Source organism: Bos grunniens, chromosome 2 (genome assembly GCF_055505025.1).
Source record: "Bos grunniens cultivar Pamir isolate PY7600 chromosome 2, Bosgru_T2T1.0, whole genome shotgun sequence".
Lineage (NCBI taxonomy): Eukaryota > Metazoa > Chordata > Mammalia > Artiodactyla > Bovidae > Bos > Bos grunniens.
The window spans coordinates 55918016-55945037 of NC_141166.1; the positions used below are offsets into that span (position 1 = coordinate 55918016).

General features: G+C 36.8%; 1 protein-coding gene across 1 annotated transcript in view; it reads left to right on the plus strand.

Annotated features, from left to right (window-relative positions):
- The first annotated feature begins 629 nt into the window (after positions 1-629).
- The window catches only part of TMEFF2 (transmembrane protein with EGF like and two follistatin like domains 2), a 279537-nt gene continuing 253144 nt past the window's right edge, over positions 630-27022 (plus strand). The window contains exons 1-4 of the mRNA XM_086366960.1: positions 630-1213; positions 3543-3652; positions 12247-12376; positions 19483-19509. Coding sequence (XP_086223086.1) covers positions 1042-1213; positions 3543-3652; positions 12247-12376; positions 19483-19509 — 439 coding nt within the window. The 5' untranslated portion in view covers positions 630-1041. The remainder of the gene's footprint in view (positions 1214-3542; positions 3653-12246; positions 12377-19482; positions 19510-27022) is intronic.

Consider the following 27022-nt stretch of genomic DNA (forward strand, 5'->3'; position numbering starts at 1 on the left):
GCTGCTTCCAGGCCAGCCGGAGCTGTTCTCACACCACCGCCTCTCACCCTCTCCTGCTTCCTGCTACTCCCTAGAGAAACGTCCGTGGGCTCTCCGCGGCGATATTCCCAGCCTGTATCCCGTCACAGCCAGGAGGCGCGCTCCTGTACGCTGGAGCGCCGGGCGCCAGCAGGACGCCCTCTCTTCGGTGCCCGCTTTCCCCTCTCCTGTCTGCTGCGACCGCTCCTCGGCCATCTCCACCCTCGCCAGCTCCAGCTCCGAGAGACGCCACCCAGCCGCGGCGGGCGCTAGAAGCCCGGGGTCACGCACGGAAGAGGAGCACTAGATCTGACCCAGCGCTCGGTAGGGGGCGTCCTGGGGCAGAGAGTGAAACAGCAGGTGGTATTTAAAGGTGAGGGAGTCGCCTGCCCTGCAGCCCGCAATTCTCACTCGAGCCATCCCCGCCTTGCCCCACTCGGGCCAGCGCCTGGTGAGCTAGCCCATCTGTGGCATCCGCCGTCGTCTCCTCCTAGCACCTCCTCGCCGACCCCTCCCTCCCGGGACCTGCATCCCGCTCAGCCAATCAACGCCCGACTGCCAGTTCCCACGTGATCCCGGGCGGGCTAAGGACCTGCTGCTTCCCAAACGCCAGAGGGATGCGGGCAGCAGAGCGCGAGAGGCGGCTGCTAGGCTGCAGGGCGCTTTGACTCTCCATCCACCCAGCCTCTTTGGGCTCCTCTGGTCTGCTCTCTTGACTTCGGTCTCCTCTTGCTGTCCTGGCTTGCCAGAGCCCTCTGCTTATGGCAGCAGCTTCCCGCGTCCCCGGCGCAGCTTTTCCGTGGACGACCCTCTCGCTCCCGGGGCTGAGCCGGGTCACTGGATGTTGCTGAAACTCTGGAGATCATGCGCGGGTTTGGTTACTGCTTCCCCGTCAGGTGCCACTGCCACCGCCGCCGCCTTTGCTGCCGCCGTCCGCGGGATGCTCAGTAGCCCGCTGCCTGACCCCCGCGATCTTGTATTCTCCCGAAGCCGTTTGCTGCTGCAGAGTTACGCGAACTAGTCATGGTGCTGTGGGAGTCCCCGCGGCAGTGCAGCAGCTGGACACTTTGTGAGGGCTTTTGCTGGCTGCTGCTGCTGCCGGTGATGCTGCTCATCGTAGCCCGCCCGGTAAAGCTCGCAGCTTTCCCTACCTCCTTAAGTGACTGCCAAACGCCCACCGGCTGGAACTGCTCTGGTAAGTCCGAAACCCCAGCCCCCGACCTCTTAGCCCCGCAGAGGAAACGCGCTGTTTCCGGCACAGACCAACCTACCCAAGTGCTTCTCCCCAGCTCCTCCGCTCCAGCGCTCCCAAACCGTGAGACCACCGACCTCCACCCAGAGGAGAACTGTTCCAGGCCGTTAAGGAAAGGGGAGGGGGTCCTGAGGGGGCGGTGCACAGGAAGTGCAGGTAAAGGAACCTTTGCATCCTTGCACTTAAATTAGCTGCGGAGATTTTAAGAAATAGTAAACGAGGTTTTGTGGATTCATTTAAAAGAGGACCAGTCCTTGAAGAAACATTAAATCAGAACCTTTTCTATCATTAAAGAAAGAAGTCTAGCTGAAACCAGAGAGAAACAACTTTAGGAGATAGAACGAGCGAGAAAGCAATAAATCAAACGGTGACTGCAGGGGAAACATTGATTACTAGCAAAAGTACCATGAGAGTGCACTTGTCTGGCATTCAAGACCGGGTCACACAAATTCTAGAGGATCTTGGGTTTCCAAGACATTCATTTTCTCTCTCTCAGCCCCTCTACCCGCCTCCCCCACTCGCATACACAGCGCCTTCTCTACTTGGCTGCAAAAGACGTTCTTTTTGCATCACCGAGATGCCTCCCTCTTGCCTCTCCTAGTTCCTAAATGGTCGAAGGAAGTTGAGACAAGAATCTTTCGTCCGTCTCCCAGGCCAGGGTGGGTATAACCAAGGCCCCACAGGCTCACCCATAGGCGGGCGGAGGGCGGAACCGACCCGAGTGGGCGCCGGCTCCTCCATTTCTGGGCAGGCTTCCTTGGAGTGCGTCAGGCGCTCTTGCTTGCTTGGGTCCCTTCAGAGTCTGAATGCGAGAGCTTGGCAAGCTTGGTTCTGCTAAAGTCTCCTAATTAAATAGGAACCGAGGATAGGAGTTGCTGCACTGTTCGAGTAGCTTCGCCTTTCATCATGACAGCTCATAACTACCGGCGCGATTGTGGTGTTTTGGGCATTTTAAACTCCATTAGCATGCCTGGATATTGTCCCCTAGGTCTGGTCTGTTCTAGTTTTAGCCAGTGTGTATGTAATTTTTCATCTCCTGTATATATAATTCTGCCGAAGTTGAATCTAGCTCTGAATAAAGTGGCTTTTAGGGATATATGCGAGCTGAAGTGTATGTAACTTTGGAGAAGAGAGAATGACCAACTGTAACTCATAGGATAAAAGAATATGCCATGCTGGGTAGTGACTGGTGTAAATTCCATGAGGAAAATTATTATACATCATGTGGCTTGTGCTTTATAAAGACAAGTTGAAATTTGTAACCCTGTTAGATTTGGGTCAATATATTGCCTTTGTTCTGTTTTGGGGAATTTCTAAATTTGGCATTTTCATAAAGCTAAACATGTTTTCTTTAACTTCCTCATGGCTCATGCATGCATCTATGTTATTTTGGAAAGACTAAGTCCCACTTTGCAGGTACCTAATCACTTTTTAGGTGCTTTACCGTAGGAATATTAAGTAACCTGCCAAATCAATTATTTGAAATGTTGATAGATTTGTAACCCAACATGACTAGTTTGTTTCATCCCTAGCTATGGTACTGTTTTAGGAAATAACTAACTTAAATATGAAATTGGGGATGACAGTTAAGAAATTCATTATTACCAGATACCTAACAGGGATTTGCAGAAACTAAAGAAAATAAACTGGTTTTCCAGGCAGATTAGCAAGAACCTGTATCCCCTCTACCCCTGTTAACTTGGAGGTGATCAATCTTCGTTTGAGTCAGACAGACCATCAGAAAAAACACTGTGCCTGTTTATCTTTATTATTGGAGCTTTGTTTCCTCTTTGTCTGGAGAAATTCCAAATAAGGGGTTGTTGCAGATCTTAAAGCAAAAGAATGATTAAAAATGGAAGAATAATGAAAGGACATTCTGAGACCATCACCAACTCTTTTCTAAAATGTGAAGTCTGAGGGTCATAAACTGTAGTCTACTTAATGAGAAAAAATAATGAAACTATGAAGCAATGTTAAATATTCACTTACCACTGCCAATATTAACCCAAACTAAAATAAAATAGCATCATCAAAATAAAAAAAAAGAATATTCAAAGACAACTGACTAGAAAAGAACTGTGAAAGAGAAACTAGTATTAATCACTTAACTAGAATTTTTTGGGGGGGTTATCAGTAAAAAATGACCTTGTAGTACAGCTGTGGTTGTTGGAACTAAAATTTAGGGCAATTCTTTTAAAGCTTAAAGATATATCTTTTGTTGTTGTTCAAGTCTGTAACATTTAATGACTGGCATGTTCTTTTTAAATTTGAGGTTATGATGACAGAGAAAATGATCTCTTCCTCTGTGACACTAACACCTGTAAATTTGATGGTGAATGTTTAAGAATTGGAGACACTGTGACATGCGTCTGTCAGTTCAAGGTAAGAAATCTCATATTTGCATCTTCTAATTTACTAATGAAACTGCAAAGCAGAGATCTTCTTTTACAGCCCATCACTTGGCAATTTATAGCTATGCAATCTAAGAGGAAAGCTGGCATCAAACAAAAGTACTGGCAAGAGAGCCAACTGATGTCAAAAAGACACAGCTTTTTGGAGAAATGTATGTGCTATAGTTATAAATGCCACTGGAGGTAGAAAGCTTCAGGTTGTCCTTTTGGTGTATCAACAGAAAAGTAGGTTTCTGTGCCCCTTCTAACATGCATACTATAAGTCAACGTAATAGCCAAAATTGTTGTTGGATTGGAAGTGCGGGTTTATACTTTTGTTCTGTTGATTGAGGCTATCTTCTTTGGATCATAGTGCTCTGTTTTAATGGTATTGGGTTTTATTATTTTGGCAATCTAGTTGAGTTTTTAAATGAACTCCTTATCAATGTGACTTCAGAACTACTGTGGTAGTTTGGAAATCATGACACTTATTAGTACTTGCCAACTTTTCATGGTTACCACATTCAATTACAATTCCTAGGAATCTGAAAGAATGCAAATAGACAAAAGTCATTTCATAAACGAGGAAAATGTGCTTTGCCTAATGTTAAAAGCATAAATAAAAATTAAAAGAGAGATTTCCCAGTGATGTTATCAAAACTGGATTATTAGTATTTTTTAAAGATAGAGCTCAATCTCATAATTATAGTCATCATCTAACAAATGCTTTCTACCATGTGAATGTTAAAACTTTTCTCTTTCAATATGTTTTTTATAATTCAAGTATTTATAGATGCTTACTGATATCTTAAAGTGTTATTGAACTACTTTTTATAATACACATGAAATCTAAGATAAGTTTCAATCAGAAAATATTCCCATTAAGGAAGCTATATACTGGGGATAGGGAAAACTTTTCCAAGGTTGTAAGTAAAATTTGAAAAAAAAAAAATCAAAAAGGATATAAAACAAATCAAATATTAGAACTCAAATTCAAGTCTAAAATTTGTTATAGTTCAGTGGTCACTCAGTATCCACTCAGTATCCGTAGGTCACTCAGTATGCATCACCACAACTACCAAAATCCGAGGATGCTCAAGTCCCTTATATAAAATTATGTATAATTTATATATAACTATGCACATCCTCATGTACACTTTGTCATCTCTAGATTATTTATTATATAATATATAGACAATGTAAACATTGTAAATACAAAGTAAGTACAAATTAGTTGCTGGTAAGTGGCATATTCAAGTTTTGCTGTTTAGAACTCTATGGAATGTTTTCTCTCGAATATTTTCGCTCTGAAGTTGATTGAATCTGTGGATGTTGAAGCCCCAGATTTGGAGGGCCAACTGTATGTAATATTTAGAATTGTTGATGAAATTTAAATATTTTAGATTAATATCACCTCCCAGTGATAGAAGGGAATTCACATTTAAATATGGTTTGAATGGCTTATAAATAAGCTAAAAACTTCTCGGACATTATTTTTTTCTTTCTAAGAAAATTAGTAAACAGCTGACACTTGTACAGTGCACCACCACCCGGTAGGTATGTCTTGCTGTGCCCATACTATAGTCTTTAAACCAGGCTAGAGTATTGGAAACATGCATGCATGTTTAATATTCATGCAATACCAATTTCTAAGGTCTCCAGCCATACTGAACAATTTAATTATGTTCTCTCAGTGAACTACTTGAGAGATATGGAGCATAAGAACCCTGCAAGTCATACTTTCCCCAAGCGTTAACTGAGGGGAAAATAAGTTGGATAAGTTATTAATTAAAAGCCCACAGGATTTTGTCAATTTTTTTTCTTTTTAGTTTGTAATTCCCAGAAATATGTCTTATTTTCGTAACCAAGGGTAGACATAAGATGTGAACCCATGAACGATATAAAATGAACCAAGAAGAATGTTCCTCAAATGAAAAGCCATAAGTATAACAAGATTTCACCAAGAGGCAAAAAAAAAGGAGTTCGTAAAATTAAAAATGGATGCATGCTACTAAAAGAAAACGTATAATTTTCTTTTTAAAGAAATTGTGTTCAGTTTTCAGGTTGCACAAAGGGTTTTAGTAAAACTTTTGTCAACAAAGATATTTATGTTTTTTATGCATTTGGCTAGCCAGTTACATTTGTCATTAATTTAGATAATTGTTAAGTGGGATAGATTGCAGGGGACAGGGCTAGGGGAGTGAATGCAAGTTTGAATTAGAAACCAAAATGTAAATTTTCTTTTCCTAATGTCTGTAGCATTTTAAATTTACTACTAGATTACTGCTGCTATTAGTTTGTGCTTTGCAATAGTTGTCAGTCTGTCAGGTGAAAATAAACATTTCCCTAGTGGAAAATTTAGACTCTGCACTTACCAGGAATATAGAGTGGCTGAATTAAGTTCAAGATCAAAGAAAATGTACAAGTTGTGAAAAGAAAAATAGATATTTTAAGCTAGGAGTATCTTGACTCAGTATTTCCAATACTTTCAAATGAATTTGAGAATTTTTTTCTGTTTTGCTCAGTCTGATGAAAAAGGCAGATATCCTGAAAAATCCATTTTCCTATATACTGTTCTAGATCAGCTTAAGTCATCTACTCTATTTCTCCTGATTTCAGATACAAGTCCAAATTCTTCTATTCAAAATGGGATGCAAACTATGGTTTCTGGCTGAGAGATAAACTTCAAAGAGTATTGGGTATATATGTGTGTAATCGATGTTTTCCAGTTTGAATTACTATTGGAACATTAAGGTGAACAAATATTTATCTTCACCTCTCTTAGATGATTTGTAATAATCATATTCTACCATTCAAACATGTTATCTCATTTATTTCTCATATCTCAGTGAGGTAATTATTTTTTCCTCCTTTTACAGATGAGATTAAGGCTCACAAATATAAATAACTTACAACTAAGTGGTGATCCTACAGCAAGAATCTATGTCCTTTGACACAACATCTAATTTTTTTCTAGGACATTATGTTGTTGTTTAGTCACTGTGCATGAGATTTTCCAGGCAACAATGCTGGAGTGGTTTGCCATTTCCTTCTCCAGGGGATCTTCCTGACCCAGGGATAGAACCTCTGTCTCCTGCATTGGCAGGCATTGGCAGGCATATTCTTTAGTGCTGAGCCATTAGGGAAGCCCATATGCAAATAAAAACAGTAATAAGAACAACAAAAGTGCCAATTTATTATACACAACTTGATATCAAAAATAGTACAACTAATTCTTAGATGATGATATGAGTTCCATAAATAGTATGCAATCTCATGCATCTTTCCTTGCTCTCTGCATACCAAATGGTATCCTGGTCATTCTGGTAAATAACCATGGGATGAAAATGTAGAGACAGTGGATGGACAAAAGGCTGGCTGGCTGGCTGGCTGGATGGATGGATGAATGGATAAAAGAAGGAAGAGAGGAAGTAAAGAAGTCACAGATGCATCTATTCATAGATACTACTGATCATATCAATTAATATATAATGATCAATGATCACTTTATAATTTAAAAATATTGTGAAGCCTTATGTTTTACAAATATCATTTAATTTGATTGTTTTCATTTAACAAGTTACACCCTAGATCTGCAATAGTTCCAGTAACTAGAATTGTAGAACAAATTGCCCAGAACTTAGTGGCTCAAAACAATGAACATTTATTTTGCTCATGAATCTGCAGTTGGACAGGGTTTAATGGAAGCATCTCATCTCTGCTCCTCTTGGCATTAGCTGAGCAGGGGAGGGAACTCAAAGGCTTGGTTCTGTACTCCTCTCAGGACTCACTCATATATTGGACTGTTAACTGGGGACTTTGGTCCTTCTCCATATAGATCCCTCTGTTTGGATTAGTTTGGCCTTCCCCATAGTACAGTGGCTGGGTTTAAAGGGCAAGCGAGCATCCAGAGAGTGAGAAAGAGCCAGGTAGAGGCTACATCCTTTAATGACCTAGCCTCAGAAGTGATATGAGTCACTTTTACCATAGTCACAGGCCTGCCCACTTGTTTAAAATCATAAAATAGTTCCACATGAAAAAACGTAGTCACAGAGAAGTAAAAGTTACCTATGGAATGATCAAAGAATTGGGACATATGCAGGTTTTTTTATCTCTTGCTTTTTTGGAAGAGAAACGTGCCATATCCTAAACCATTATTCCTAAGCCTTTGACAAGTGGGAATATAACAGAATTCACTTAACATCTGTGGAGCGCCTTCTACATGCCAGACTAGGGAAGGTGCTGACAATATATAAAATACAAGTTATGCATAGCTCCTAGATGCTGAAATCTCAGTTAAAAGAAATTCTTATTAATCAAACAAGCAATAGATCATATGAAAAACTTCTCACATGAATTTTTTCTTCATTTGTAGCAAAACAAATTCCATATATTCTAGAGCATCAAGTCATTGAATTCACTGGTGTAACATGTTGCTGCTTTCTTAAGCAATGTGGAAATTTTGGAACAAAATCATTCACTGAAAAACACAAAGTTGGAAAATAAACTTAAGATTTTTAAAACATCTGAAGGAAAGCAGAATCACTTTTCCCCTGAGAGGAAGTTTGGACAACACATACATTTATGAGCTTAACCATCTGGGCTTGAGTCTTGTTTTTCTCTCCTACCAGCCAACAATGTGGCCTTTAGCACGTCACCTAACATCTGAATCTGTCCCTTCCTCTGAAACTGAGCAATATTCATGGTTACCACTAAAAAATATATATAGTTTCAAAATTAGGCATATTTTAATGTAGTCGTAAGCTCATTTTTATACTTAGGGTTAGCCTGTTTTCCTTTATTTTTCCACTTTTAGACATGCATGCCTTGGTGTCCATGTTAGATGGTAACTCTGCTAGTTAAAGTATATATCATGAAAGACAAATAATTTACATTTCTTTTTATAAATGAATATTCCAAAGCATTTTGAAACATGACTCAGTTAATCCTCCCAAATGCCCCAGTTAACCATTTCAAATGGGAGAACTGAGCTATAAACTTGTTAAATATTTTATTGCTGAGTGATATACACAAGGTCCTACACTCAGAAATGGGAGAATATGGGACGAGACTTCCACTTCTAAGCCTTAGTGATTTAGAGTATACTTCCTCCGTGTGTTATTCATTTTAATGAGTGCAAGTCATGTTACTAAGGGCCAAAAACAGCGTGCTGATAATCTACAGTTAAGCTCTTTTCAACTCCATACAAATCTCCCTTTTGGCTTGTGCATGGAACTTGGCAGCTCTGTTTTTAGCACTGTTCACATTTGGCGTACTCCATCCCTCAGAAGTGGCATATGAGCACTTTATCAGTTTATTTCGTATTTTAAGATGCATATCAGCATTGTGTACTAGCACTTGACAGAGATAATAAATACTTCCTACCCCTCACTCCCCATCTACTGACTATATCTGAATAATCTACAGAAGTAGATGAAAAAGATAAATAGAGAAATTCTAGGGATTACAAAGAAGAAAATGTGGATCCAGATCATCTACACACAAAATATTGTAACCAGGGTTGGAGATGAAGATTAAAAGGTAACCCAGAACAAGAATGCTAGGACACAAGCATGAGGAACTAACTAGCCCAGCCATTTGCAGTAATTATGACTCTCATCTGCCTACTGAAAGGGTCAGCAAGTCTACTGACTATGTTACCAACTGTTCACTTTTTCTGGTCTGTCTTCCATGTTCTTAGTAGTCTTAGTGGGTCCTCGTAGATCCTCCCTACATTGTCCTGATCCTGAACACAGCCCATTTATCAAACACTGGTCCATCCACCTGCCTCCCTGGTCACAGTTCTGACATCAGCACCACGCACATGTATTTGATGTCAGTGCTGTTTATTGGAAAACTTAACTCTTTACTGACATTTTTTAATTGCCTTTTTTTTCCAGTAGGGATAAAAATGTTCAGTTTTATGGTGGGTCAATTTTCAGGTGTATGTATATTTGGAAAGTGAGTTGCCTATTGAATTAAAATCCTCATGAGTGAAAAGTTCCTATCAAAATGTTTTCAAATATAATAATGTAGATAGCCTGAGTCAATGAGCCATATTATGTAACTATGGAAAGGAATAGAAACTTCCAGAATAACTAGACAAGAAACTAGAAATAAAGATTTAAAAAATATGTCATATTTAAAATATTTCAATCTAATCATATTTAAATAATTTTTAAATAGATATAATTTGGTGTCTATATTACCTTGTTAGCAGTTATGGTGACTATGTGTCATACAATTTGAATATACTATTCGGAGAATACTACGTAACTATTAGTGAAAAATTATATTTAAGTTTTTCAATAACAGATGCAAAGTCAGACTCAAAAAATTTTCATTTCAGAGAACATTGTGTTATATCATTTAAAAAATGGTTTGAATCTATTATTACATAATGGCAAAGGGTAAGAGCTAAATGGTTGATTAGAAAAGGAAGTACAGATATATTAAGAAAATAGAGTGAGAAAATGAACCTCAGGTTTATCATCAGATTTTTAAAATTTTTTTTTACTTTACAATATTGTATTGGTTTTGCCATACATCAACATGCATCCACCATGGGTGTACACGTGTTCCCCATCCTGAGCCCCCCTCCCACCTCCCTCCCCATACCATCCCTCTGGGTCATCCCAGTGCACCATCCCCAAGCATCCTGTATCCTGCATCGAACCTGGACTGGCGATTCATTTCTTATATGATATTATACATGTTTTAATGCCATTCTCCCAAATCAACCCCCCTCCCTCTACCGCAGAGTCCAAAAGACTGTTCTACACATCTGTGTCTCTTTTGCTGTCTCGCATACAGGGTTGTCGTTACCATCCTTCTAAATTCCATATATATGCGTTAGTATACTGTATTGGTGTTTTTATTTCTGGCTTACTTCACTCTGTATGATAGGCTCCAGTTTCATCCACCTCTTTAGAACTGATTCAAATGTATTCTTTTTAATGGTTGAGTAATACTCCATTGTGTATATGTACTACAGCATTCTTATCCATTTGTCTGCTGATGGACATCTAGGTTGCTTCCATGTCCTGGCTATTATAAACAGTGCTGCGATGAACATTGAGGTACACGTGTCTCTTTCAATTCTGGTTTCCTCGGTGTGTATGCCCAGCAGTGGGATTGCTGGGTCATATGGCAGTTCTATTTCCAGTTTTTTAAGGAATCTCCACACTGTTCTCCATAGTGGCTCTACTAGTTTGCATTCCCACCAACAATGTAAGAGGGTTCCCTTTTCTCCACACCCTCTCCAGCATTTATTGCTTGTAGACTTTTGGATAGCAGCCATTCTGACTGGCGTGAAATGGTACCTCATTGTGGTTTTGATTTGCATTTCTCTGATAATGAGTGATGTCGAGCATCTTTTCATGTGTTTGTTAGCCATCTGTATATCATCAGATTATAACCGTGTTTAAAATTTGTTCTTTTGCATAAAAATCCTTGAGTTGAATTTAACTTTTGAGAGATTTTTAGAAATATTATTATAAAGATGAAAACCCTAGCCATTTCGCTAAATCATTGGTTTACTTCATATGTTATGAATTAGCAGATCAAAAATCCAAGTATTTTAATAAGAACTAGAAAACAGAAAAGCATTTTCACATGCATGTATATACATGATTTGCCTTACTGTACTTAATTTCTGGCATGGGTAGGTATTTATAAATAATTGTCCTGATCATTACATTTGTTATAGTTAAACAATGTAGCCCATCAGTAGTAATAATCATGAGATAATCATATCACTGGTGTAATTAGCAGGTATAGAACACAGCCAAGTATCTCTAAGGCCTTAGAGTGTGATTGTGCTGTAATGAGTATACCCTGTAGGTTGCCTGATTTCCATTATAAAATGTGCACGTTTTTGGAAGGAAATTGTTTTAAAATGAACTTTTCATTTTATGAAATATACATTAATACTCAGACTTTTGAATAGTCAATCAAGTTAACATATGGTTCAGTAGTTGACTTTTTTTCTGTATTACATAGTCTGTTGTTTCTTTCTATACTGTATCTCTGTCAATATCCAATGATATAAAGATATATGAAACTTTAATTAGGAATTCAGATGTCTTATCCAAATATTTAAGAATTTGTAAAGATTCAAATTCAACAGAGGAACAACATACTAAAGAGTAACTGAGTTCTTTGGCATTTCAGCTATATACTTCTGCTCCAAAAACAGATAGACACTATTTTTGAATAGCTAGAATGTCATAACATGTTCTTATTTTTTCTACCAAGCCAGATGGGTATCAGAAAAAAAAGTAAATAATATTGATACTTTTGTTGTTATATCTTTTTATTATTTCTTGTCCTATCACTTTCTTGGATTTTCCTGATTTAGCAGCTGATTTTCCCCCATCTGAATCAGATGACCATTTGGCTTACTGGACATTGCTTTTGTATATCTTTGACTGATATTCTTACAAGGTCAAAGACTTGCTGGATACAATGGGGATCACTGAAAATGAAGACAAGTGCTATCTTTCGTAAATGATGGTTTCTGTTCGAGATGTCAGAGGCACGTAAACTCCAGTACTAACCACAGGCTTACCTCTGTGTCCTCCCCAGTGCAACAGTGACTATGTGCCTGTGTGTGGTTCCAATGGGGAGAGCTATCAGAATGAGTGTTATCTGCGGCAGGCTGCGTGCAAACAGCAGAGTGAGATACTGGTGGTGTCTGAAGGATCCTGTGCCACAGGTATGTATGTGATCCTGATGACGCCTGAAAACCTTTGGAATGGATTCTGAATCCAAAACCATGTCTTGCTTTTCCTGTTGTGTCCTGTTTATTATTATCCAGATAAATAATTCAGACTATATATTGGCTAGGCAAGCCTCTTATACTTTTGTATCAAGCATGCATTATTCCTGTTCTATGTCTCTTTACATTTCAAGTTATTTCTGGAAGAAAGATAAATCTACCATAAGGATGCTGGTAGATTTTAATACATCTATTATTTAATGAAGTACAGACATTGAATAACAATTAGAAATCTAGATTGACTGCTCAGCTGCCAAATATATAGAAAGTAATCTATGCAGGAATAAATTTTGTTTGTTTGATTGTTTATAACAATAGGATTGTTTGCTGGAGGACAGGCAGTTTGCAGATTTGGATTTGAAGGTTAAGATGTGCCTAATCTTAGCAGCTCTACAAAATGCTGTTCTTAACACTGAGCAGATTACATTGAAGAATATATTGGGGATGAACATGACTTCTAAAGACAGCTGTCCTTTCTAGAACCACTAGTGAGCCTGGGATCCCACAAAACTTTTTAGTCATACTGTACCAAGAACGCTCTAAAGCAAGTAAGGACAAAGAGCACCTTCTTGTGCTCTTTAGTTTTTCAGGTTTTCCTTCTGCGTACAATGGTTATTAGAGCTGAATAGTATTACAAGAAGAGAGAAAAAACAAGAAGAAAAAAGCCCAACTTGATAAACCAGTGCTATAAAATGAAGCTGAATTTTCAGGTTAGGCTTGACATTAAAATCACATATATTAAAGAAACTTTAGTATCCTTTGAAATTTATTCCTAATGGCAAATAAGCATCTTTCTGTGAGTCATAATTTCAGAGGAATTTGATGATACAAGCATATTTAAGGAAAATAATAATTATATATTATTATTATCATTAAAATGATATATCTGTTTTTCTTCAAAAAAGGAAATATAGAATAATGTCAAGAAAGGTCTATTTTATTGAAAAGTCCCTCTTAGATAACACTATGAAATTATATTAAAAATCATGTGTATGGTGGCTGGAGCAGAGTGGTATGAGCAAAGAAAAGGTCTCATATTCTTTAAAAAAAGATTATCTTAGGCCTATTGATTGTTAGTAGTTGATAATACTGTTCCAGTTTGCACTGGAACTACCAAAGTTTCTAAGAATTAGCAGAAAAGAAAGGTATCTTTCCTTGTGAACAATGACATAGGCTCTTCGGTTCTGGTTTTTAAGTAGTTTTTTCTCCTATTTGATTCTTTGTCTGACAATGTGGATGTCCTTCCTGCAAGGGTGAGTGAGAGGCAAGTTGGATTGGTGCACCATTTTCTTGTTTGCTGAAGCTAACAGATCATTGCCACTTGGACCATCTTTCTCAGTAGGAAAAGAGGAGGACCACCATGCTACTCCTAGAGTAAGCATGGGAAAAATAGAAAGACAAGGAGCAAACTAATTATAAAAAATCAATCCATCAGAGCTACTGAAAAATGACACTTTAGGACAAATGGAATAGGAAAAAAGGAACTTCTTACTCTCAGAACCAGAAATATGTAGGCAAATGCTAGAGTACTAAGGAATGGATTTACTCATTCAAAATCATGTAGGATATCTGTCTGTCTCTGACAATAAGCAATGAAGATCAGTGGGTAGTCATAATAAGCAATCATGGAGTTATGGTTTGGTTAACAACGTTGGGTAGAAAAATCTCTGTTGCTTACTTGCCAACCTCCAGGTTTTCGTCAGCACATGCAATCACATTCTTTTGATTCATTCATTTATTCAGTTCTAGTCCCTAATTTATTGGTTATACTATGAAAATACTTAACCAAATAGAACATTTAATCACAATTGAGTAACCCATCCCTAGCTTATTCACAGACTTAAATTTCTACAGGATTTAATTAGTAAGTCGGTCTTGCTGAATGCATCTTCCATTGACGTGTAAATCTAAGAGTTTTGATCTGAATAATGATGGAGGGACCAAAGTAATTTTGATTAACCAGGTCTGACTAAATAAATTGGAGTTCTGACTTTTGATCTAAAAGAGATTCTTATTTTCTTCATAGATTTTGCATCGTTTGACATTGAATGGATATGGCAAGTTGTGGTTTCTAAGAATAAAAGGCAGTAGAAGATTTATATTGATACTAAAATATAAAAATATAAACATAAAACATATTAAAAATAACTTTATGTTTATTACATTACGTTGAATTTACAAATCATTTTTTATCTGGAAAATGGTTTCCTATTGAGCAGTCTGCTCAATAGCCTCACTGTCAGTTTCTCTTTTTTGCCTTATAAGAAATGTTTTGACTAAGAGTATAGATTCAGGTCCAATAACATGGCTTCTTTTCTTAGGTTTCTCTTTCACTAATAAGGCTTTAGTAGGCTACTTGTCTCTGATTTGCCAAGATGAATCATTTTATAGCAAAGAACCATTAAAGCTTCCCATCATGATTTTATAATGATGCCTTGACTTGTCATTGTTATTGTTCACTTGCTGAGTTGTGTCTAATTCCTTGTGACCCCATGGACTGCAGCACTCCGGGCTTCCCTGTCCTTCACTATCTCCCAGAGTCTGCTCAGACTCAGTGTCCATTGAGTCAGTGATGCCATAGAACCATCTCATCCTCTGTCAATCCCCTTCTCTTCCTTACCCTCAATCTTTCCCAGCATTAGAGTCTTTTCCAGTGAATTAGCCCTTCACATCAGGTGGCCAAAGTATTGGAGCTTGAACTTTAACATCAGTCCTGCCAATGAATATTCAGGACTGATTTCCTTTAGGATTGACTGGTTGGATCTTCTTGCTATCCACGTGACTCTCAAGAGTCCTCTCCAGCATCACAGGTTGAAAGCATCAGTTCTTTGGCACTCAGCTTGCTTTATGGTCCAACTCTCACTTCTGTAAATGACTACTGGAAAAGTCATAACTTTGACTATATTAACTTTCGTTGGCAGAGTGATGTTTCTGCTTTTTAATACACTGTCTAGGTTTGTCATAGCTTTTCTTCCAAGCAGCAAGTGTCTTTTAATGTTGTGGATGCAGTCACCATATACAGTGAATTTGGAGCCCAAGAAAATAAAGTCTGTCACTGTTTCCATTGTTTCCCCATCTATTTGTCATGAAGTGATGTGATTGGGTGCCATGATCTTAATTTTTTTTGTTTAAATGTTGAGTTTTAAGCCCGCTTTTTCACTCTCCTCTTATACTGTCATGAAGAGGCTCTTTAGTTCCTCTTCACTTTCTGCCATTAGAGTGGTATCATGTGTTTATCTGAGGTTATTGATATTTCTCCCAGCAATCTTGGTTCCAGCTTGTGAGTCATCTAACCTGGCATGTCACATGATACACTTTGCATAGACGTTAAATAAGCGAAGTGACAATATACAGCTTTGACATACTCCTTTCCCAATTTGGAATCAGTTTATTGTTCCATGTCCAGTTTTAGCTGTTGCTTTTGACCTGCATACAAGTTTTGCAGGAGGCAAGTAAGTGGTCTGGTATTCCCATCTATTGAAGAATATTTTAGTTTGTTGTGATCCACATAGTCAAAGGCTTTAGTGTAGTCTATGAAGCAGAAGTAGATGTTTTTTCTGGAATCCCTTTGCTTTTTCTATGATCCAGCAGATGTTGGCAATTTGACCTCTGGTTCCTCTGCCTTTTCTAAAACCAGCTTGAACATCTGGAAGTTCTTGTTTTACGTACTGCTGGAGCCTAACTTGAAGGATTTTGAGCATTATTTTGCTAGCATGTGAAATGAATGCAATTACATGGTAGTTTGAGCATTATTTGGAATTGCCTTTCTTTGGGGTTAGATTGAAAACTGATCTGTTCCAGTCCTCTGGCCATTGATGAGTTTTGCAAATTTACTGACATATTGAATGCAGCACTCTAACAGCATCATCTTTTAGGATTTGAAATAGCTCAGCTGGAATTCCATCACCTTCACTAGCTTTGTTTGTAGTAATGTTTCCTAAGGCTCACTTGACTTAACTTAAGGCCATGACTTAAGTGACCTTTTTTTTTTTTTTCAGTCTATTCCTCTATCTTCACTAGCTACTTAATTTGGCTCAAATCAAACACAAATGTTCTTAAGGATCACGCCCCTTGAATTTTTAGAAACATACATGGGTAATACAAGCCAAAATACTACTGCCATTTTTCTAGATTTTCTCCAGCTATATGTATTTAATAGAAAACATATAGATGAATAGGCAAGATGTTCACTCAAATTTTTAATTATTATGTTCCAGACACAGTGATAAGCATTTAAAATGTGCCATTGTGCAGTTATCCTCAAAGTAGTCTAGTAGGATAGACATTACCCATTGATTAGAGGACCAATAAGCTTAGAATGGTTGAATAATATTCCTAATGTTATCCAATGAGTATGTTTGGAGTTTGGAATCCATCAGCTTTTATTCATTTCCTCTTAGGTGTATATATATGTAGGGAGCTGAATAAGACATGGTTCTTGATTTAAAGATGTTTACACTCTTAGTGGAAAAGAATAAGAAGCTATATACATACAACTAAAACAAAGGTAGACTGTATAAATGCTACAATAATACAACCTGTTATTAACTTCTGATGATTGTATAAGTAATTTTATAACTTAAGCTTTCAAATTAATTCAAATAAAGTCAGTTAAAATTCTAGCTGTGAAAAGATACAAAAAGTAGACTTTAGCAACTTTGACCATTCAAGCACTGTCCTGTCCAAAAGTGATTGCTCTGTGTCTTAGGACTCAGTTCAGTTGACAGGACTATTTTCCTGCTATTGAGATGAATGCATCAGCCTTTTTTCCTCTATTCTCTTAAACCAGTCAAATTGAATAATTAGCATCCTTATTTGAGTCTACATTTACCAAGATGGTTTTAATTATGAAATTTTTTTACCAATTAACTTGCCTTTAAGGGAAGGATCAGATCAGATCAGATCAGTCGCTCAGTCGTGTCCAACTCTTTGCGACCCCATGAATCGCAGCACGCCAGGCCTCCCTGTCCATCACCAACTCCCAGAGTTCACTGAGACTCATGTCCATGGAGTCAGTGATGCCGTCCAGCCATTTTGTCCTCTGTCGTCCCCTTCTCCTCCTGCCCCCAATCCCTCCCAGCATCAGAGTCTTTTCCAATGAGTCAGCTCTTCGCATGAGGTGGCCAAAGGGAAGGATAGGCTGACCCAAAGACTTTCTCCTTAGTCATGTAAGCAGTTAATGACTTGAGGCTTTGATTTAATAAAATATTAACTCTTATGGATATGTTAGTCTGGGTATCCACCAAGGCTGACAATTCAAAACAGCTGCTCCTTCATGACAGTGCTAATGTCTAACATAATGACAAGGAGAATTATTGGCAAGGCATTCATTCTTCCCTGTGTCAGTCTTCTATAGATTTTCATACATCATGCCTCTATGAGTGCTTTTCAATAAAGTGTCATTGAGGCAAGCAAGTAGAGGTAGTATTTTATTTTAATTGGTCTAAAACAACAAACACAAATTCATAAACATGGCATTTGATATGGCTCTTGAAATCTGGCTGAGAATTCAGTGTAAAATGAAGGCCAGTAAGACAAAGAATATCAGTATTAGTATACCAATATTAGTCTTATTTCCCATTATTAACATTAAAAATACATAACCAAATGTATTTAGAATGGAAGGAAGTAGGGGGAGGCAGAAGGAAGGTGATGTCTCCACTTAACAGGTAGAAGCAAATGGAGACTCAGTGGTTTTGACTCCAACTGAAGGCAATGGCACCCCACTCCAGTACTGCTGCCTGGAAAATCCCATGGATGGAGGAGCCTGGTAGGCTGCAGTCCATGGGTTCGCTGAGGGTCGCACACGACTGAGCGACTTCACTTTCACTTTTCACTTTCATGCATTGGAGAAGGAAATGGCACCCCACTCCAGTCCTGCCTGGAGAATCCCAGGGGTGGGGGAGCCTGGTGGGCTGCCATCTATGGGGTCACACAGAGTCAGACACGACTGAAGTGACTTAGCAGCAGCAACCAGTCCATCCTAAAGGAGATCAGTCCTGGGTGTTCATTGTAAGGACTGATGCTGAAGCTGAAACTTCAATACTTTGGCCACCTCATGCAAAGAGTTGACTCATTGGAAAAGACCCTGATGCTGGGAGAAATTAGGAGCAGGAGGAGAAGGGGATGACAGAGGATGAGATGGCTGGATGGCATCACTGACTCAATGGACATGAGTCTGGGTAAACTCCAGGAGTTGGTGATGGACAGGGAGGCCTGGCATGCTGTGGTTCATGGGGTCGCAAAGAGTCAGACACGACTGAGCGACTGAACTGAACTAAACTGAATAAATTGAGTGTTTCTGGGAAATGAGTTGTCAGAAATTGACAACTTTCCCAAGTTGTAATTATGTGAGAGGGAGGGGAAAGGACTGGAGTAAAAGGAAGGCAGAGAGAGGTTATTGTCTTCTCTGCCAACATCACCTAGGGTATAGCCAATTTTAGTCACAAAGGCAAACCTGAAGCTCACCCTTTTGGATTTCAGAAACAGTAGATGCTGTTTATACAGATAGACTCTTCCAGAGTTGTGGTATTTGGAAAACGTATTAGCTCTTATATAAAAAGATATTCATCTTTAAACAGTTTTTTCCTTTGTAATGTAATGTACAAGAATATAAGCCTTAATTATGAGTATTTGCCACAAGTCTTAGACTACTTAATTTCTAAATCTCAGTGTTTGTTATAAACATCTTGTTTTTAATTTTTTTGTTAATGGCATCATATTCATATTGACTAAAATAAAAATGAGAATTTTTACATAGTCAAATTTGAGAATTAATTCCAAAGCTAGATAATACATTGTTCATGAAATTTAAGATGAAAATAATAGAGAATTTATTCTATAAGCTATATTATAGATATTAAATTACATTGATATGAGTGTTTTTCAGATTAAATATTAGTAATTTTTCAATTATATTAATATATAATGGAGAAAGTATTTATTTTAAATTTATTTTATTTTGGATTTAATTTAAAAGTTTATAAATATTTTTTGAATATGTCTTTTAAGCTAAAACAAATTACTTCCTTTTTTCCTCCCAGATGCAGGATCAGGATCTGGAGATGGAGGTAGGAGTTGCCTTTTTATATATTGAAAGATTTACATGTGGATGTTACTTGTGGATATTTACTTATGTATTTTTCCTTACATATGTCTAAGACGAATTCACATTTTGCATTTTAGGAAAGGGAAAACTAAAAACAAAATCATTCTTCTTATTAAATAAATGTATATACCATATAAATTATTTTATAATTTATGAATCATTCTTAAGAACTTTTTCCATCTAATATTCCTGTTCATTTATATATTTGTGTTTGAATTGACTTTGAGATAAACCTGCATAACAGAACTTCATAATAAGCCTCCAAGCATATTTGGCAGGACAGAAAACTCATAGAAAATCATTTAAATATTGGTTTTTTAAAAATACATAATTACAAGGTATTGATACTATTACATACATAGCTATTATGTAAACAGGAACATAATTATCAAATTAATAGTTTGAAACTGAAGGAGCTTTTTTCATTAAAGAAAAATAAAAATAATAAATTTAAGCCAGTGAAAATAAGTATCTTTACTTCTTTGATTAAATTAATCTATAGTTATTTTTACTAACACAAGATATATGTTTTCATGATTTAGTTGTGTGTTTAAAGAAGTATATGAGATAGGCAGAAACTTTCAAAATTTTATATGATATACTTACTGCCAAATAAGATTTTACTTATGGATTGAACCTTCATTGTAAATTTCCCAAAATGCTTTTCCAGTTGAAATTCAAACAAAATTCTATCTTTATTTACTACAAGAAAAAATAGAAACAACTAAATATAATTTCAACAAGAATACTGAAAAGAGAATGAATAAAAACATAAACATTCTCTCAGGACCTTGCTTAAGTTATATAAAATGATTAAATGCATGTTTCTATTAAACTTTAGTTTTTAATGAAGAATTTGATAAAAGATGAGGAAAGAAGATGTTGGAGTCAGGAAAGTCAAATTCTACTGCCTACCTTATCTGGTTTGGGCAGCAAGTTAGAGATTTATCAAGTCAAAGGCTTAACTAGTTCAAATAAGCAACACCCAGAGAATAAAATTAGAGCAGCATATTGGAGGACAATTTTTTTTCATAAAGACTGAAATTGAATAGGAGTCACGATTCAGTACCATGAGAGTATGAATTTATTTCCATACCACATGACATTAGACAGTCATTTGATGTTAAGATAATCTTACTATTTCTAAGAAATTATTTTTTCCTCTGGCTGATTAATATAATATTCCTAAGAAAATTTCCCTGTAAGTTTTGGAAAGATGAGCTTCTAAGATCAAGCAAACTTTAAAGAGAAAAAGGAAAAAAGTTTTTTGAGTAGATATTTCACTATCAGAATATTAAGAAATCCATCAGTTTGTTAAAATGTCAATTTTGGAAGGGAGCAGTTCTATGAAAAATTTTTGTATTATTTCCCAGCTATTTAGTTTTTATGTGTAGTCTACTTAATTTGAAAGATATTATATTGTTTCAACTGTTCCACTCTTCACACGTCTTATTAATTTTTTGGCATCTTTAAAAACAAAACAGAATTATCTTCGTTGCTCCTTTTGTTAAAGCATCATGGTATACTTTTTTCTAGTTGAGTCTTTTCCTCATGTCATACATCATTTCATTTTTTTCAATAATAAGGTGTAATGGATGTATCAGATACTTATTGCCAGTTTTTCCTTCATTGTATTTAGCACATGCAATTGACAGTAAAGTCAACCTCACTCTTCCTTGTTGAACTCTAGACTGAAATATTAGGTTCATTATTTTTTCCTGTGATCTGTATAAGGTGATTTTTTAAAGGAAATCACTTTAATTTCATGAATAAGACATTTATAACTTAAATTTCATATACTTGTTGCAGACTATATTCCTTTATCTCCTTTTAAAAAATTTCTCTACCTTTCAATTATATGTGCTTTATATTAACTTGGAGGAAAAATAAACAAAACAACTTCTTAAGAGATAATTGCTTTGGGAAGAAAATAAAAGCATATAACCCATTTAATTCTGAGCTGTATTCTTTATAAAGAGTTGTTTTTCTGAAAGTTGTGGTAAATGAGTATTTACTCCTAGCTGTTTGCTTTATTTTTAGTCAGAGACTCAATAATTTTTGTTTTGTTTTGTTTTGTTTTTGCTAAATTTATTTTTTCTAGTCTATGTGTTCTTTGCTCTGAAATACTAATGGTTTTAATTTTCCATATTTTTTTAACTTTAGTACAAAATGATAGAAAGCTTAATAACGAGAACCTAAAAGCATAGTTTAGAATGATCTGCACAATTCTAGTTCACACATCGATTGGATTATATGGAAAACATATTTGACTTGCTACCTCTGCTATATAAAGGATGGACTTGCTCCTTTTTCTGACCGAGTTCCTGTTACCAAGATATCTAGAAGAGCCAGAATCAGTTCCCTTTGAATTAACCAAAAGTGATTGAATTACCTATTATTGTTTGGTTAATCCAACAGTCCTAGTTAGTGATTGTCCTAACAAGTCTCTATAGGATGTATTCTCAATAACATGTATTTGGTTAATAATCAAGACATCTTTGTAAGCACTTTGGATAGTTAATGGTTATTTTTCTAATTTCATTTAACAAAAGTTAATATACTTCCCAAATGTAGTGCATTGATCTGAATAGTGAAGTGAACGATTTTATTTGGAAAACACACATGTGTGACTATCATAAATGACATGGTTAAATCAAATCCAAATCCAAAACACTTTATAAATACATAAGGTTTTACTTTTTTAGATTATCCTACATTCTTAAACAAATAAATATTAGTATTGAATATTAGACCTGATTTTTTTAAATTAAGTTTAACTTACTTGCACAAGGGTGTATCTATCATTTATTGCACTTGAGGAAACATTTTTACAGTATAAAAGAGATCTAAATGTTTCATAAAATTTATGCTAATTTGTTTTTGTATGTTTTATAGAAGGTTTAACTATCTTTAACTATTAATCTATTTATTTATTAAGGAAACATTAATATAAAGAATAATCCTGTGTTATTAGTTTTGAGTGAGAGACCAGTTGTCTATGGAATTCTCTGTTTTCAAGCAAAATGTTTAGTTGAAAAGGCATTTTAATCAAATAACCTTTTGGACAGACTCATACTTAAAAAAAAATTCAAGTTAAACTATAATTAGCTATATATGTGTCTGATAGAAAGGTAATATGTAGTAGAGTGTGGATAAAATTCCAAAGAATTTCAAAAAGTAGTAAAAAGAAAGGGGTTGGTGTTTCAAGTACTTATATATATGGAGATAATGTTGTAAATAAGAAAACGGGTGTGTGTAGGAGGGATAATAACATCTCCACCCACGGACTTCCTTAAGCAACAAACACTGCACTGTGAAAGAAGTATTAAAGGAGCCTCTTCTCAAAATCTAGGGCTGTGTGGGTGCTTAAGGGATAATTTTTAACACCTGCTTTTATTTCACAGTCTTTCAGTCATATTATAAGATAAGACCATGAATATTTTCCATTAAGCTTAACATATATTTCTGGATTAACTAGACTTCTGACAGATTCCTAAAAACAAAAACAAGTCCTGTAAAATAAAAAGTATATTTTAACTATCAAAAGAATGATAAACATATTATCCTGTTAAAAGTCTGGAAGAATTCATGATTAAATTTTAATAACATCTTATGGGAAGTTGTATGATAATGTCTATAGAAACAAAATGTCTCTAAGATATACAACATAGATGCAATGGGTATATTTTTAATTCATGAGGTAAAATGAAGCTCTGGGGCTTCATACAACTTATACAATTATATACTTTTAAGAGAATTCTTTAATAATTTAATCAAGAGATTAATGTCAGATATGTACAGCAACATATCAAATTAAATTTATATCCATTTGTTGTAGAAAGCCTGATTTTTGTTTTAATAATCCAGATAATGGCTATTATGATGACTTTAATGCACAAAATCAGTTATGCTATGTTTTATTTAATGCAAAATTGTCCTATGCATATTATCTTTGTATAATTTTACTTGGATGTACATAATTAAGACATTTATGTTGTATATACTTTGGCTAGAACAAGAAATATTTACATCGCAACAAACTGTAGACCCTAGGCTGTTTCTGATCATGTAGATTGCTAAAAACCAGAAAACAGTGTTATAACAAGTTTGAGAACTGAAAATTAATTTTTTAAAAATTCTTAGATTTCTAATGTGGATTTGATGATATTCAGGAATTACACCGAATTGAACAAGTCTCCTATCAGCTGGGGACCATAACAAGGTTTCTGGAGCTCTGAAGCTGAATATGACGTAGTTCTTTACACTCAAGGAGATTAACATGTAAATTCTTTTCTTAGCAAGCAATGGGAAAATTATGATTCTAATTATCAAAAGAGAAATAATCCCCTGTAGAAATAAAATGTTAAGTATACTGTAAATAACAAGGAACTGAATGTTCATTCCATAAAATATTCTTATATCAGGTTAAGTAATTTTTTCTCCCATGTTGCTATACCAGTTCCCTTTCTTGATCTCAATCTGTACCTCTCCACCTTATTGTCATAGTCAAGTTCTGGCAAACAGTGTGCCTTGCCATGTGTTTTCTCCACTGGGTACACATTACAGTCAAAGTCTGACAGGCATCAGTTGTCAGCAACCTCATCTGGAATACTGATTAATTTAAAAATTCTACCCTGTACGCAAAGTTTGAGATTTTTCCATGGCAATACATACAAGGAGGAAGCAGAAACCGCTCTTGCTTTTGCTGTTCTACACCTTAGAGCTGCTGTTCTGCCTAGAGATGAGTTTATAGACATCTGAACCACAGATGAAATATATCTCAGGTTTTCATGGAGTAGAATCCATTTTGCTTCCTCTATAGCTCAAAGAAAACCAATATTGTGATGGAGTGATGAAATAGAGGTAGGATGAATGAAGATAGTGGATAACAAAAATGGAAAAACAAAACCAGCAAACAAAAGGAGGGAAACAAAGTGAGAATGATGGAAAATGAAAAGGGACAACAAAACTTTGTTACCAACATATCTTCACATATGACTACCTTCTTAAAAATAAAAATAACTTTTTTTTTTTAGTAGAATGATAATAATTGACTGAATTTCCAGAGAAGATTGCTTGGGGATGTGAAATGGATGCCACAATATTTTCTTTTTCTGAATCACTTATATGGATTTCTAAAACCTATATCTAGGAAAGTAAATGTAATCATTATGTACAGTGTGATAGACATGGCTTTGGGCTAAGAATCTGGAGATTTGTGTTCTAAATTTTTAATTGTCTTAAAATGCCTTTTTGAGTCTCAAATGCCTATTTGAGTTTATTTGCAAACTCCTTGGAGATTCATTTATTTTATTGGTAAAGGAGAATAGTATCTGCTTATAGGAAAAGATGATTATAATAAACTAATGCAAAGGACTTTGGATTCAAAAAAATGAAATGAAAAGACTTTATATTAACTTTGTTCTTTTTTCCCATTTAAAAATATAATTTCTCTGAAGGGTTTAATTGAAATTTGGATCTTTGAATTAGTAAGTTTTAAGTTCATGGTCTCCAGTAGCATATTGGGCACCTACTGACCTGGGGAGTTCCTCTTTCAGTATCCTATCATTTTGCCTTTTCATACTGTTCATGGGGTTCTCAAGGCAAGAATACTGAAGTGGTTTGCCATTCCCTTCTCCAGTGGACCACATTCTGTCAGACTTCTCCACAATGACCTGCCCGTCTTGGGTTGCCCCACGGGCATGGCTTAGTTTCATTGAGTTAGACAAGGCTGTGGTCCTAGTGTGGTTAGATTGACTAGTTTTCTGTGAGTATGGTTTCAGTGCGTCTGCCCTCTGATGCCCTCTTGCAATACCTACCGTCTTACTTGGGTTTCTCTTACCTTGGACATGGGGTATCTCTTCACGGCTGCTCCAGCAAAGCGCAGCTGCTGCTCCTTATCTTGGACAAGGGTATCTCCTCACCACCGCCCCTCCTGACCTTGAACGTGGAATAGCTCCTCTAGGCCCTCCTGTGCCCGCACAGCCACCACTCCTTGGACCGCTCCAACATCTGCTGGATCATTGAAAAAGCAAGAGAGTTCCAGAAAAACATCTACTTCTGCTTTATTGACTATGCCAAAGCCTTTGACTGTGTGAATCACAATAAACTGTGAAAAATTCTGAAAGAGATGGGAATACCAAACCACCTGACCTACCTCTTCAGAAACCTATATGCAGGTCAGGAAGCAACAGTTAGAACTGGACATGGAACAACAGACTGATTCCAAATAGGAAAAGAAGTATGTCAAGGCTATATATTGTCACCCTGCTTATTTAACTTCTATGCAGAGTGCATCATGAGAAATGCTGGACTGGAAGAAGCACAAGCTGGAATCAAGATTGCCGGGAGAAATATCAATAACCTCAGATATGCAGATGACACCACCATTATGGCAGAAAGTGAAGAGGAACTAAAAAGCCTCTTGATGAAAGTGAAAGAGGAGAGTGAAAAAGTTGGCTAAAAGCTCAGCATTCAGAAAACAAAGATCATGGCATCTGGTCCCATCACTTCATGGCAAATAGATGGTGAAACAGTGGAAACAGTGTCAGACTTTATTTTTTGGGGCTCCAAAATCACTGCAGATGGTGACTGCATCCATGAAATTAAAAGACGCTTACTCCTTGGAAGGAAAGTTATGACCAACCTAGATAGCATATTCAAAAGCAGAGACATTACTTTGCCAACAAACGTCCGTCTAGTCAAGGCTATGGTTTTTCCAGTGTTCATGTATGGATGTGAGAGTTGGACTGTGAAGAAAGCTGAGCGCCGAAGAATTGATGCTTTTGAACTGTGTTGTTGGAGAAGACTCTTGAGAGTCCCTTGGACTGCAAGGAGATCCAACCAGTCCAATCTGAAGGAGATCAGCCCTGGGATTTCTTTGGAAGGAATGATGCTGAAGCTGAAACTGCAATACTGTTGCCACCTCATGCAAAGAGTTGACTCATTGTAAAAGACTGTGGTGCTGGGAGGGATTGGGGACAGGAGGAGAAGGGGACAACAGAAGATGAGATGGCTGGATGGCATCACCAACTCGATGGACATAAGTTTGAGTGAACTTCGGGTGTTGATGATGGACAGGGAGGCCTGGTGTGCTGCGATTCATGGGGTCCCAAAGAGTCAGACATGACTGAGCAACTGAACTGAAGTTCATGGTCTAAAATATTGATGCTGAGATAATAACAACTCTACAAATCCAATCACAGTTTTCAGTATTTAGAGGAGATAGCTAGATTTGCACTTTGAAGGGGAGTGAAATCATAGTTTTGATATTGGAGGAACTGTAGTTCTATATGACAGGTAAGAAATAGGGAACAGTTTTAAAAATTCAAAACAGTCAGTTCAGTTCAGTTCACTTGCTCAGTCATGTCTCTTTGTGACCCCATGGACTGCAGGATGCCAGGCTTCCCTGTCCATCACCAACTCCCTGAGTTTACTCAAACTCATGTCCATCCAGTCGGTAATGCCATCCAACC